Raw genomic sequence first — 14,246 nt, 5'->3', positions numbered from 1 at the left:
TATTTCTTTTTTTTTTCCTTCTATTTTTCTCAATGCATATGATTAAATTATTGAATGCATGAACATATTCTGAACATTCTTTCACATTTTCAGAAAATTCTAACATACTCAATTCTCAAACCAAATGTTTCCAAACCAGAGGTTAAGGCCATATGGGTATGTAAGCTTAGTGAAACAAAGGCCTCAATCATATAAGTGCATGCATACATCAAACAATGGAAATATAGAATTAAGCAAGACAAAGATCACAATTTTAGAGAGAAAAATACACACCAAAAATAAAATATTGGTTGGTAAAATATAACCAATCAAATAGGCTCAAAATCTTACTGGTTTTGTGTGTTTGAGCTCTAAATCATGTTTCAGTATAATATTTCTTCAAACAAGTTTTTCGAAAAGTTTAATTCAAATTAGTGAAATGCTATAAAAAGGTTTTGAAAAAGAAACTCATTACTTTAACCAAGTAGTAGCTAAATGCATAACAACATGCAATCAAACATGCAAATGCAACAATGAACTAACAAATAAAGTAAAATATTGGTGTTGAGAAGGAAATAACTAACCCATGGAGATCGGTATCGACCTCCCTACACTTAAAGATTGCACCGTCCTCGGTGCATGCTAAGATGTGCGAGTGGATGGGTTGCTAAGATATGCGAGTGGGACCCACTAGCTGAGAAGCTTCCAAACTCGAGTAGCCTGCCCCCTACCTGGCGTTCAACGCCCATAGGGGGGTCACAATGCAGGCCTGGCTGCTCCCTTTAGGGCATTGAACACCCAGCATTGCTCCCTGGCTAGTATTCAATGCCAGCTATTCCTCCTCAATGGGTGTTGAATGCCCAGAGGGGATCAAAGAGAGAAGCTTCTTAGCTCCTTTATGGGCATTGGATGCCCAGCTTTCTCTTTATCTGGCGTTCAATGCCAGTAAGAGGCTCTCTCCAGAGCGTTCTGTTTTTAGTTCTGAATATTTTTGTCACTATTCTGAGTGCTGCACATGATCACAAACGTCAAAAAGCAAAGGAAAAACTATAGAGAATGAACTAAAACAAAATCAAATGAGAATAAACAAAAGAAAGGAAACAATAGTACTCTAATCATGGTTGGGTTGCCTCCCACCAAGCGCTTCTTTACCGTCGTTAGCTTGACAGACAGCTCCCTTATGGAGGTAGGTAGGGGCTCATATCTTCACCCCTCACAGTGAATTTTCTTCATGTGCTCTCATGAATGAGCTCCACATGCTCTAGAGACAGGATATGATTCACTATATGTGGAATGACTAGACTCTTACTGAAGACAACTCTCATGCCAGGTGAGAGGTTTTCAATGGGGATCTTCTTATCCCTCTAGCCTTTAGGTATCTTCTTTTGAGTGCCTTCCTTCTTAGTGCTTGATGATGGTTTCTCAACACCAAACTTAAAGTTGGTGTCTAGGGGCTCTGTAAAGCTCTACACTGAGAGGGAAGGTTGAAACACTACGTGTTGCACAATGGAACCTCCTTTGTTAGAGGGAGATTGAGGGTTGGGAATCTTGAACAAGATATAATCCTCATATAGTCTAAGAACTAGCTCTCCTCTTTCCACATCAATTAAGGCCTTAGAAGTAGCTAGAAAAGGCCTTTCAATGATAATGGATTCATCTCTATCCTCCCCATTGTCTAAGATTACAAAATCAGCAGGGATGTAAAGGTCTTCAACCTTCACTAGGACATCTTCCACCATGCCATATGCCCTTTTTAGGGACTTGTCTGCCATCTCTAATGAGATCTTGGCACGCTGCACCTCCAGAATTCCCAGCCTTTTCATTACAGATAAAGGCATCAGGTTGATGCTTGAGCCAAGGTCACATAGTGCCTTCTCAAAAGTGATAGTCCCTATAGTACAGGGAATCAGAAAGCTTCCAGGATCCAGTAGCTTTTGAGGGAGCTTCTTCTGGACCAAGGCACTACACTCCTTATCCAGTACCATAGGCTCATCTTCCTCCTCCAACGCCTCTGTATGAGAAGAGTTGGCCTATAGCTTCCTGAGGATTGCTAGGAACCGAGCAATTTGCTCTTCCATGGACTCCTCATCCTCGTCAAAGAGGTGTATTCCTCAGGTTCCTCTTCCAGTAAAGGGACGTGCAAGGTGACGTTATCAGTCTCTTCATGAGCTCTGATTTTCTTGAGCTCCTTAATAGCAGGCTCCTCTTTGGGTTCGGTCATAACTTCCATAGTGAGGGCCTTGAATTCTTCCCTTGGGTTTACTTCTATGTTACTTGGAAGAGGGTTGGAAGGGATTTCTGGGATCCTCTTGCTCAGCTGACCAATTTCCAAGTTCCGAATGGAGGACTCGTTTCTATCATGAAACTGTGCGTGGTCTTGGAGAGATTAGAGACAATAATGACCAGATCAAAGAGACTTTGTGTAGGAGTCTCCATCTATTGCTGAGAGTGTTGGAATGGTTTGTTGTTGAACCGGTTCTGGTTCACTCCACCTTGATTATTATTGAAGCCTTGTTGAGGCTTCTATTGATCTTTCTACCCAAAATTGGGGTGGTTCCTCCATCCCTAATTGAAAGTATTTGAATAGGGATTATTGTTGGAGGTTCTGGAGGAGTTTCCCATGTAGTTTACCTTCTCCATTGTGGTCTAGGCGTTATCACTAGCGTCTATTTCATACGCTGTTTCTGGACAGTAAGCATCTAAACTCTGTGTCCCACTCAAGTGCTGTGAGATCATATTGATCTGCTGGGACATGAGCTTGTTCTGAGCCAAGATGGTGTCTAAGGTGTCTACTTCTAAGACACCTCTCTTCTGAGCTGCCCCATTGTTCACAGGGTTCCTCTCAGAAGTGTACATGTACTGGTTGTTGGCAACCATGTCAATAAGCTCCAGCGCCTCTTCAGGCATCTTCTTAAAGTGGAGGGATCCACTTGAAAAGTGGTCCAATAACATCTTGGATGCTTCAGATAGACCATCATAGAAGATGTCAAGCATGGTCCATTCTGAAATCATGTCAGGAGGACATCTCCTGATCAGTTGCTTGTATCTTTTTCAAGCTTCATAGAGGGACTTACCTCTTTTTGTCTGAAGGTTTGTACTTTCACCCTAAGCTTGCTCAGCTTTTGAGGTGGAAAGAACTTGGTCAAGAATCCATTGACCATATTTTCCCATGTATCTAGGCTTTCCTTTGGCTGAGAATCTAGCCATAGCCTTGCTCTGTCTCTTACAGCAAAGGGAAAAAGCATGAGCTTGTAGACCTCTGAATTTACTCCATTAGTCTTGATGGTGTCACATATTTGCAGAAAGTCAGATATGAACTTGTTTGGATCTTCCTGTGGAAGTCCATAAAACTGGCAGTTCTGTTGTACTAAAGTGAACAGTTGAGGTTTCAACTCAAAGTTGTTTGCACCAAGGGAATTTGTTTCTTGTCCCATTCCTTCCAATTCTTCATTCGGAGTATGCTTTGGAGGTTGTGCACTAGCCTCCTCGGCATCGATTTTAAATTTCTCAGAAGAGGGCTCTACAACTCTAGATTCCCATGGGCATTCAATATCTCCTAAATCTTCAACCACTTCTTTCTCTTCAATGATTTCGGCTTCCTCCACTTGTTCCAATACAAAATTCCACTCTCATACTCCGCTCTTTATTTGATTCTCCATATGTGGCCATGGGAGTGCTTTGAGTGTCTGAGCATTGGGAGACTAAATTGGTTACTACCTCTTGAAGAATAGTATAAAGCTCCCTTTGCTCTTGAAGAATTGAAATGAGAGTGTCATCCGTTGGGGGTTGGGGTCGATAGGAGGGTTCATTGTTTGAGAGAAAAGGTTCATAATAGGAAGGTGGTTCATGGTGCGTGAATTTGTGACTCGCACAACTGAACCGGTAAGTGCACCAGGTCGTCCAAGTAATACCTCAGATGAGTGAGGGTCGAATCCCATGAGAATTGCCAGATTGAACAAGCTGTGGTTATCCTGCAGATCTTAGTTAGGCGAATAGAAAGATAGTTGTTGTTTGATGTAGGCGCATAGGCAAGCAATGACAACAAAACGTAGGAACAGTAGTGACAAATTAGTTAAGGCCTCGGAGATACTTATTCTTCTGGAATAACACGTCATACTAACTACTCCAACAATGAGTGATTCATTCAATGGCAAGGTTGTAAGTGATTAAGCCATGGAGCGTGGTCATTAATCTCCTCTAGTCCAAATCAAACACCTGAACAGGCTAGATCAATTTGGGAGAGGGTGAAGCTCGCGCAATTCAATCTCTGATGATCCTACTCAAAACGCCACAGACAAGGTCGGATCTTTCGGATCGGAGAATGACGCTTTATGATTCTAGCCCTTAAAGCCATAGGAACCTCAATTACCCCTGACTAATGAGATTTTATGTCACATATCCCAATTAGCCCAAGTAACTTGTTGGAACTCGTGATGTACTCTCATGCGATAGCTCAATACTATTCGGGTCAGGACTCGTAAAGAACTCATGTAGAATAGGGGGTCACACTTTCGTTCCACCCCAAAATTCATAAAGATGAAGAATGATAATACATCATAGAATAGAATCAAACATATATTGAAGTAGAAAAAGTAATTGTATTAATCCATAGGAATCAGCAGAGCTCCTAACCTTAACCTAGGAGGTTTAGTTTCTCATATTGTACAGAAAATAATATGTAAGGTTTGAATGTGGTGGAGAAGATCCTAAACAATGGTGATCTTCCCTTATATATACTAATACTCAACCTAAAAAGAAATTAGAAATTACAAAAATAAACTAAAGGCTAAAGGCACGAAAATCTACTTCTGGGCCCACTTGGTGTGTGTTTGGGTTGAGCTTGGCGTCCAACTTAAAAGGGTGGGCATTGGACGCTTAATAGGGGGTAGATATGCTATTTCCTTGCTCCTCTTGTGGAGTTGAACACCAGTCTTGGGCGTTTAACGCTGGCTTCAGTTCTTTTCGGGCGTGGAATGCCAGAAAAGTGGTAGTTTGGGCATTCAATACCCATTTTAGGCCATTATTTCAAAAGAAAGGTGTAGACTCTTATATATTTCTGGAAAGATTGGGAAGTTAGATTTCCAACTCCATTAAGAACGCGTCATTTGGACCTCTGTAGCTCTAGAAATGTTTATTTGAATGCACGGAGGTCAGAACCTAACAACATCTGCTATGCTTTCTTTGCCTCTGAATCAGACTTTGCCAAAACTAGCCAAATTCACCCAAGATTCACCTAAAATCATAGGAAAAACACAAAAGCTCAAGGTAGTATCCAAAAAGTGAATTTTTCACTAAAATCTACTAAAACATAATAAAACTTAATAAGATATACCAAAAACACTAAGAAAATAGCATAAAGAAACGTATAACATATCCGCTCATCAATTCATATTGGTGAGAATACTGGGGTGGCGTATATGAAATTGGTGGTTCTTGGGAGTATTGATGTTTGAATTGTGGTGGCTCTAAGTATGATTCATATGACTCATATGGTTGTTGGTATAGTGGATATGGGTGAGGATCATATAGAGGTGTTTGGTAAGATGAGGCTTGTGAATAAGGTTGAAAGCTATGTTGAGGGGTTGGTTCATATTGGGGTGCTCTATAGGGAGGATTATGATCATTGTTGGATGGAGAAAATTGGTAAGGATACCATAAGGTCCGTTCATAAGAATCTGCCTCATCCCTCGATTGATTTCCAATCCCATAGCGTGTACCATAATTGAAGCTCTTATTTCCTATAACATAGTTGTAACCAAATTCATAGTCAAAAAGATGAGAATTCAGAGAGAAAAGGAAAAACAAAAACAAAAGCTAATAAGAACAAAGAGAACAAAATCTTACAACTGGCTAAAACTAACAAAGAAACTAAAGTAACTATTTACAGTATTAACATATATACAATAACCAATAATAAGTGCACATTTCCAATTCCCCGGCAACGGCGCCAAAAACTTAACGTAGGGAAATCGTCAGTTTAGAATTTTTACAAAAATAATCTCATTGAAGTATAGATACAAACCAACAATTAATCCTCAATCAAAGTTTAATTTATTTGTCACTTAAGTCAAACCAATAAAAACCGAGAGTATTTAAACCTTGGGTCGTCCCTCAAAGGAATTGCATGGAAGTGTGCATATTATTGGTTATGGGATATTTTTGGGGTTTTGAAATGATGAACGGGAAATGTAAAGCTAACAACTAAGATAATATAAGTGCTAAAAGACACTCATGGCAAGCATTAAGAGTCAAGGTTTCCTATCCTAGATCATTGACCACAACATAGTAATTATAAAGGGTTAATTCTACTTAGTTATCCTCTAACATTGGAGGGTGAAGTCAAGTGGACATAATTGATCCTAAAACTAACTAACAACCCTAAATTACCAATCACACTGGACATCAATGATATAAAGGAACCTAAGTCCTCAATCACAAGCCAAGAGTATAAAAATCTACTCTAAAACCCAACCAAGCATTTTATCAAACACTTGGAAGGCATAAAATAGAAGCATGGTAAAATTGTAATGATAATATTTAAAGCTACCAAATGAAAGATAACAATAATAACAACTCAATTAAATATCAACAACTATAAAAACATCAAATTGCAATAAATGAAAATCAAGATTAAAAAGAGTTCAGGATGAGCGTATAATTTTGCCATCATTTTCATATAGTTTTTAGTATGTTTGTTTAAGTTTTATTAAGTTTTCATAGGTTATAGTGTAAAATTCACATTTTTAGATTTTACTTTGAGTTTTTGTGTTTTTATGCAATTTCAGATATTTTCTGGCTGAAATTGAGGAGCTGGAGCAAAAGTCTGATTCAGAGGCAGAAAAAGCACTACAGATGTTATCAGGATCTGAACTCCTTGCATTCGAAAGAGATTTTCTGGAGCTACAGACATCCAAATGGGGCGTTCTTAATGGCTAAGGACAGCTAACATCTAGAACTTTCCAAAAATGTATAATAGTTCATATTTTGCTTCAGAATTGAAGGCCCAAAACTGGCGTTCAACACCAGCTTCCAGCCCTATTCTGGCGTCCAACGCCCAAGGGAGAAGAGACCAGTGTCGAACACCCAAAAAGGACCCCCTAGCCAGTGTTCAACGCCTTAGAAGCCTCCTAGCACGTGGATCTCAATCAAGCTCAGCCTAAACACTCACCAAGTGAGCCCCGGAAGTGGATTTTAGCACTAAAAGACTGTTTTACCCTTCTTATGTAATCCTTAGTCATTAGTCTAGTATTTATTTGAGAACTTTTTGACTTTTGGAGGAATACTTCTAGTATATTTTCAAATTTCACATTGTATTTTCTATCAGTATTAGTTTCTAAACCTCCTAGGTTGAGGGGAGGAGCTCTGCTGAGTTTTATGGATTAATAAAGTATTACTATTTTATCTTCAATCCGTGTTTGATTCTCTATTCTAAGATGTAACTTTGTTCTTCATCAATATGAATGCGTTGAACTAGCATAAGGTTATCTCATTCTACAAGGGTTCAGAATGAGTCTTTCATCGAATAATGATGAACCACTAGCTTGATTATACATCTCTTAGACGACTAATTCACGACTTCGTTGGGACTTCTCGAGACACTAGTTCAGCAGAGGTATGCGGAGATTAGGGTCTTTGTGGTAAAGGCTATAACCAAAGGCGAAACATTCTCTGATTCAGAAGATTCGACCTTCTCTGTGGCGTTTTGAGTAGGTTCACTAAGGGGAATGGACTGCAAGAGCTTCACCCTCAATCAGACTGGATCCACACTAACCCTGGGGTTCAGATCTGGAGGAGCATTGGCGACCTCTCAAGAAAGGCATTGATCACATACAGCCTGCCATAGAAGAAATCATTCACAGTTGGAGGAGACAGTAAAACCGAATTGATCCAGAAGAACAAAGTATCTCCAAGCCTTAACCATCTTCTTATCATTGCTTTCACCATCAACTGAGTAACGTTTTATTTATTTTCTTTTTATGCGTTTAAACAATCAAACAACTTTTCTATCCGTCTGACTAAGATCTACAAGATAACCATAGCTTGCTTCAAATCACAATTCTCGTGGGATCGACCCTGACTCACTCAGGTATTACTCGGACGACCCAGTGCACTTGCTGATTCAGTTGTGCGAAGTGTAATTCCGCGCACCAAGTTTTTAGCACCGTTGCCGTGGATTGTTCGAGTTTGGTGATGAGCGGATAGATTATACGCTTTTTAGCATTGTTTTTAGGTAGTTTTTAGTATGTTTTAGTTAGTTTTTATTATATTTTTTATTAGTTTTAAGTAAAAATCACATTTCTGGACTTTACTATGAGTTTGTGTGTTTTTCTGTGATTTTAGGTATTTTCTGGCTGAAATTGAGGGACCTGAGCAAAAATCTGATTTAGAGGCTGAAAAAGGATTGCAGATGCTGTTGGATTCTGACCTCCCTGCACTCGAAGTGAATTTTCTGGAGCTATAAAATTTCAATTGGTGCACTCTCAATTTCGTTGGAAAGTAGACATCCTGGGCTTTCCAGCAATATATAATAGTCTATATTTTGCCTGAGATTTGCTGGCCCAAATCGGCGTTCCAAGTCAGCATAAAAATTCTGGCGTCAAAACGCCAGCACTGGCATAAAAGCTGGAGTTAAATGCCCAAACTGGCACAGAAGCTGGCGTTTAACTCCAAGAAAAGTTTCTACATGTGCAAGCTTCAATGCTCAGCCCAAGCACACATCAAGTGGGCCCGGAAGAAGATCTCTTCATTAATTACCTATTTCTGTAACCCTAGGCTACTAGTTTTCTATAAATAGAACCTTTTGCTATTGTATTTTCATACTTTTAATACTTTTGATTTTGGAATACTTTTCATCTTTGGGAGGCTGGCCATTCGGCCATGCCTAGACGCTTTTGTTCTTATGTATTTTCAACGGTGGAGTTTCTACACCCCATAGATTAAGGTGTGGAGCTCTGCTGTTCTTCATGAATTAGTGCAATTACTACTGTTTTTCTATTCAATTCATGCTTACTTCTTCTCCAAGATATACTCTCATACTTAATTCAGTTAAGTCATAATGAAGGGGTGACCAATGACAATCACCCAATCTTCGTTACTCGCTTGGCCAAGGTTGCGTGCCTGACAACCACAAAGCGATCTACATGTTGTTCAACGTAGTCATTGGACGACAGCTAGAGTATATTCTCTTGGGTTTCTAATCTAAGATTGGAACCTTTGTGGTATAGGCTAGAATTATTGGCGGCCATTCCTGAGATCCGAAAAGTCTAAACCTTGTCTGTGGTATTCCGAGTAGGATCTGGGAAGGGATGACTGTGACGAGCTTCAAACTCGCGAGTGTTAGGCGTAGTGACAGATGCAAAAGGATCAATGGATCCTATTCCAACATGATCGAGAACCGACAGATGATTAGCCGTGCGATGACAGCGCATTTGGACCATTTTCACTGAGAGGACGGGAGGTAGCCATTGATAACGGTGAAACCCAACATAAAGCTTGCCATGGAAAGGAGTATGAATGATTGGATGAAGACAATAGGAAAGCAGAAGTTCAGGAGGAACAAAGCATCTTCATACGCTTATCTGAAATTCTCACCAATGAATTACATAAGTATCTCTATCTTATTTTATGTTTTATTCATCTTTTAATTATCAATTCTCCATAACCATTTGAATCCGCCTGACTGAGATTTACAAGATGACCATAGCTTGCTTCAAGCCGACAATCTCCGTGGGATCGACCCTTACTCACGTAAGGTTTATTACTTGGACGACCCAGTGCACTTGCTGGTTAGTTCTGCGGAGTTGTGACAAAGAGTTGAGATTACAATTTTGTATACCAAGCTGTTGGCGCCATTGATGATCACAATTTCGTGCACCATTTGGACAACTAACAGATTATCTTGTTGCTTAGATTAGGTATTGTTTTTAATTTGGTTTGAGTCTTTTATTTTTCTCTTCTTTTTCAAAAAAGTAAAAAAAAATCAAAAAAATTCTTTTCTTTATTTAATCTTTGCTTTTTGAGTCCTTTGTTCTTGTTCTTGTTTGAGTCTTTTTCGAATTTCTTGAGTCTTTTTCAAAAAAATTTTCAAAAATAGTGTCTTTTGTTCGAGTTTTGTGTCAATCTTTAAGTTTGGTGTCTTCTTGTGTCTTTTCTTTTGAAATTTTCGAAATTGGGTCTTTGGTTTTCAAAATTTTTAAGTTTGGTGTCCTTTGCATGTTCTTGTTTTCTTTGAATTCTTTAAGTTTTGTTCTTGGTGTTCTTCTTGATCTTCAAAGTGTTCTTGTTTTTCTTCTTGTTTTTATTTTAAAATTTGTATGTTTGGTGTCTCTTTGTGTTTTTCTTTGTAATTTTCGAATTCTAGGTGTCTTGGATCTAAAAATTTTAAGTTTGGTGTCTTTTTATTTTTTTTCTCTTTCTTCATTCATTCAAAAAATCAAAAAAAATATATTTCCTATCTTTTTACTTTAGTTTTCAAAAATTACAACAAATTTTTCAAATTTTAATTTTAAAATCATTATCTTATCTTATCTTAGTTTTAAATTTCAAATTCAAATCTTTTCAAAAATCATATCTTCTTCAAATTACTATCTTATCTTTTTATCTTTCTTTAAAATTCAAAAATCTTATCTTATCTTATTTCAAATTCAAATTTTAAAATTCAATTTTCAAAATTCAAAAATTTAAAATTTCAAATTTTATCTCTTTCAAATCTTTTTAATTTCCTATCTTATCTTTTCTAATTTTAAATTTTAAATTCAAATGTTCTCAATTTCTATCTTATCTTTTCTAATTTTAAATTTTAAATTCAAATCTTTTCTAATCTTCTATCTTATCTTGTTTTCAAATCTTTCTTAATTAGTTACTTGTTTTCTCTTTCTTCTTTTTCTTAAGATTTTTTTTTTGGATTTTTTTCATTTACTCCCAGACAGTGGTGCTCAAAGCCTTTGGCATACTTTGCTAAATGCATTTGCTCTCGACTCTAAATGTTCTGTCTCAAGGATTACTTGACACAAGAACACCACAAGCACATGACTAGGGAAACAACTCTTTGAGCTTTTAATCATGTCTGGCCTCCTTAGTCATTGATGCTCAGAGCCTTGGACCTTGCTTTTATTTTTCTTTTGCTGTTTCTTTTGCTTCAAGGATTAAGCTTTTGTTTACTTCAGAGAATTCATAATAGTTCTCTAAATTCCTGTTCCTTATACATCAACATCCTTTGATTCAAATTCAAATATGCAATGTTCATGTCATGCATTCAGAATCACAAATAATACCACCACAATTAAGTAAATAATATTACTCTTAAATATAAACTCAATTTCTCATGCAATACATTACTTCTTTTTCTTTTGAATTCAAGCTCGGTGAGTAATACATGAGACATTTTTTTAACTAAAAGAAAATGACATAATGAAACTAAATCTAAGAATTGAAAGTACTAAAGATCATGCAGGCAATCAAAGCAACAGAAAATAGAAGACAACAAAATAAGAACGGAAGAGAAATAGAATGAAAGGAACTCAACCACCTCAGTTATGCTGGTGGCCATCTCATTCCTCCATGAAGAACATTCATCTCCCTTTGGTTCTATTAAAATAAACAGAAAAGGCCAAAAGTGAAGCGACAACACCAAAATTAAAAGTTTGCTTGTCCTCAAGCAAAGAAAATCTGAAAACAGGGTGTCAAAAATTCTTCTTAATTGCTCCTGTTCTTATTCTAATCATTCTGCATGACCAAAACACATGTAAAACAAGAAAAATTCTAAAAAAATAGATAAAGTAATTTAAAACCAAAACTAAAATAACTATAATTCTAAAATCAAAATAACTATAAAATTAAAACCAAAGCAACTGCAAAACCAAGGATACTAGTAGTTGGGTTGCCTCCCAACAAGCGCTTCTTTAATGTCACTAGCTTGACACTTGATTGTTGAATTTTCTTCCTCTTCTTCCAGTTGGTTAAAAGAAATGACTCCAAGGGGGGAGAGGTGAAGATTAGTGCCCCCTGATATAAAGTCCTCCTGACAAGCTTTCTTTTATTGTGATTCGCTTGATTCACCTTGCTTGCTGAGGTAGAGGTAGGTTAGTTTTGTCTGACCTTTTCTTCTTCATAGATATTTTCTTGTTTCTTGGTCATGATTCCCTTTTCAGTGCTTTCCTTGGTTGCCTTCAATTCTTTGATTTCAAAATTTAGGTGTTGTATGATGGTTAGAGTGTACCCTTCATCAAGAACTTCTTGAATTGGTGGTTCAATAAACTCACCCTCTATGCCACTCTCTGCTTCATTGCTGTGTAGATTCCCATAATTGTTTTCATCCCTTACAACCTCCTTTGTTGGTGCATCTTCCTCCTTTGTTGGTGCATCTTCCTCCTTTATTTTTGCATCTTCCTCTTCTTCCACGTGTGAGGGTGAAAAGTTCTCTAATTCACTGGTGTATGAACTCCTTTGATTGATTTCCCCACTTTCTTCTATAGGATCTTGCATTATATCTCTTGGGAAGGAATTTGCTTGTTCCTCTTTCTGGGGCTTGATAATCAACTACACATGTTTCTCTACATTTTTGACACTCGTCCTTATATCATGTATGAATTCTTTCATGAGAAGCTCAAGATCTGATGGTTCTTGATATGAATAAGAAGATGGTGGCTCTTGATATGAATAAGAAAGAGATGATGATTCTTGATAAGAGTAAAAAGAGGATGGTTCTTGGTATGAATAAGGAGATGATGGCTCTTGATATGGGTAGAAAGATGATGGTTCTTGATATGGATAGGGAAGTGGTGGTTCTTGATATGAATATGGAGATGGTGGTTCTTGATAGTTAGAACATGAAGCACTGAAGTTTCTTTGGTTTTGACTTTGCCAACCAAAATTCTGGTGGTTCCTCCATCCACAATAATAAGAATCACTCCTTGGGTGTGAGTAGTAACCCATGTGACTTTTCTTACTAACTATTTTAATCATGCAAGATTTAATTCATGGCAAACTGTATGTGACTAAACCCTAATTCCTTAGACCTTTTTAGTCTCCTCTAAAATTCATCAACTGTCAATTCCTTGGTCACTTAATTCCAATTAGAGGGTGAAGTTCAATTCTAGTTTATATGCTACAGAAATCCTAATTACCCAAATATAAGAGGATTATATGTCACGTATCCCGCAGATAATTAGAAATTTAGGAGAAATTATTTTCAAGCTGTTGTTCAAGTAAAGAGCTTTTCCAAGTTATACAAGAACGCAATTAGAACAAGGGTTATACTTCCGTTCTACCCAAATTCATAAAATAAAGAACGAAAACAATTCTTGAATTATAAATCAGTACATGAATTAAAATAGAAAAATAATAGTATCAATCCATACAATACATAGAGCTCTTAACCTTAACAGTGGAGGTTTAGTTGCTCATGGTTCAGAGAGAAAATAAGGATTCAGGTAAACTGTAAAGTGCGAAATGAGGTAGAAGAGAAGAGAAGAGCCCGAAGGGCTGATTCTTTTCCCTTTTATATCTAATCCTAATTAATGTAAAATATATTTCCTAGAACTAAAATAATATATTTTCCTATTTTAAAATAATATACAAATTTAATCAAAATTAACTAATCATTCATGCAAGCTCTTGGACGTATGTGGGGACCATTGGCATTATTGGAGTCCATGCTGAACTTGGCTTTTCCAAAGTTCAACGTGGAGAAGGCAGTGGAGTCTGGTGCGTGTTCCCTTGAGTCCATGTGGAACTTGGCTTTTCCCAAGTTCAGCATGGAGAAGGCAGCGTGTGCTTCCCTGGGAGTTTTCAAATCCACGCTGAACTTGGTAGCAGGAGACAAGTTCAACGTGGAGAAGGCAGAGGTTACTAGAAAAGAAATGTTCACTATTATATATTGTTGGAAAGCCCTTGAAGTTAGCTTTCCAATGTTGCTAAAATCACATCAATTGAACCTCTGTAGCTCAAGTTATTTCTGTTTGAGTGCAAGGAGGTCGGGATTGACAGCATCATTCGCTTTCTTCCTTTTCTCCTACAAAACTCCGTTAAATCCATCTGAATGCTACCTGAAATAAACAGAAATTGTAAACAACTCAAAGTAGCATTCATAGTGGCTAAAAATAATTAAATCTTGATTAAACTCAACAATTTGAATGCAAATTCACTAGAAAAAGATAAGAAGATGCTCACGCATCAGTACAGCAAAAGCTATCTCAGAAGCTTCTGGATCCCAGATGCTTCCTAATTCCTTGCACCATAGGCACCATGACCTTTGAGAAGGCTCTGTG

At 37.5% G+C, this 14,246-nt stretch overlaps 1 protein-coding gene across 1 annotated transcript; it reads right to left on the bottom strand.

Moving 5' to 3' along the window:
• On the bottom strand, nt 1,446-1,964 carry LOC107646846. Its single transcript, XM_016350995.1, has one exon. The coding sequence runs from the start codon at nt 1,962-1,964 to the stop codon at nt 1,446-1,448; it is 519 nt and encodes a 172-aa protein (XP_016206481.1).

Source organism: Arachis ipaensis, chromosome B06 (genome assembly GCF_000816755.2).
Source record: "Arachis ipaensis cultivar K30076 chromosome B06, Araip1.1, whole genome shotgun sequence".
NCBI lineage: Eukaryota > Viridiplantae > Streptophyta > Magnoliopsida > Fabales > Fabaceae > Arachis > Arachis ipaensis.
This window is presented reverse-complemented; position numbering and strand designations above follow the sequence as displayed.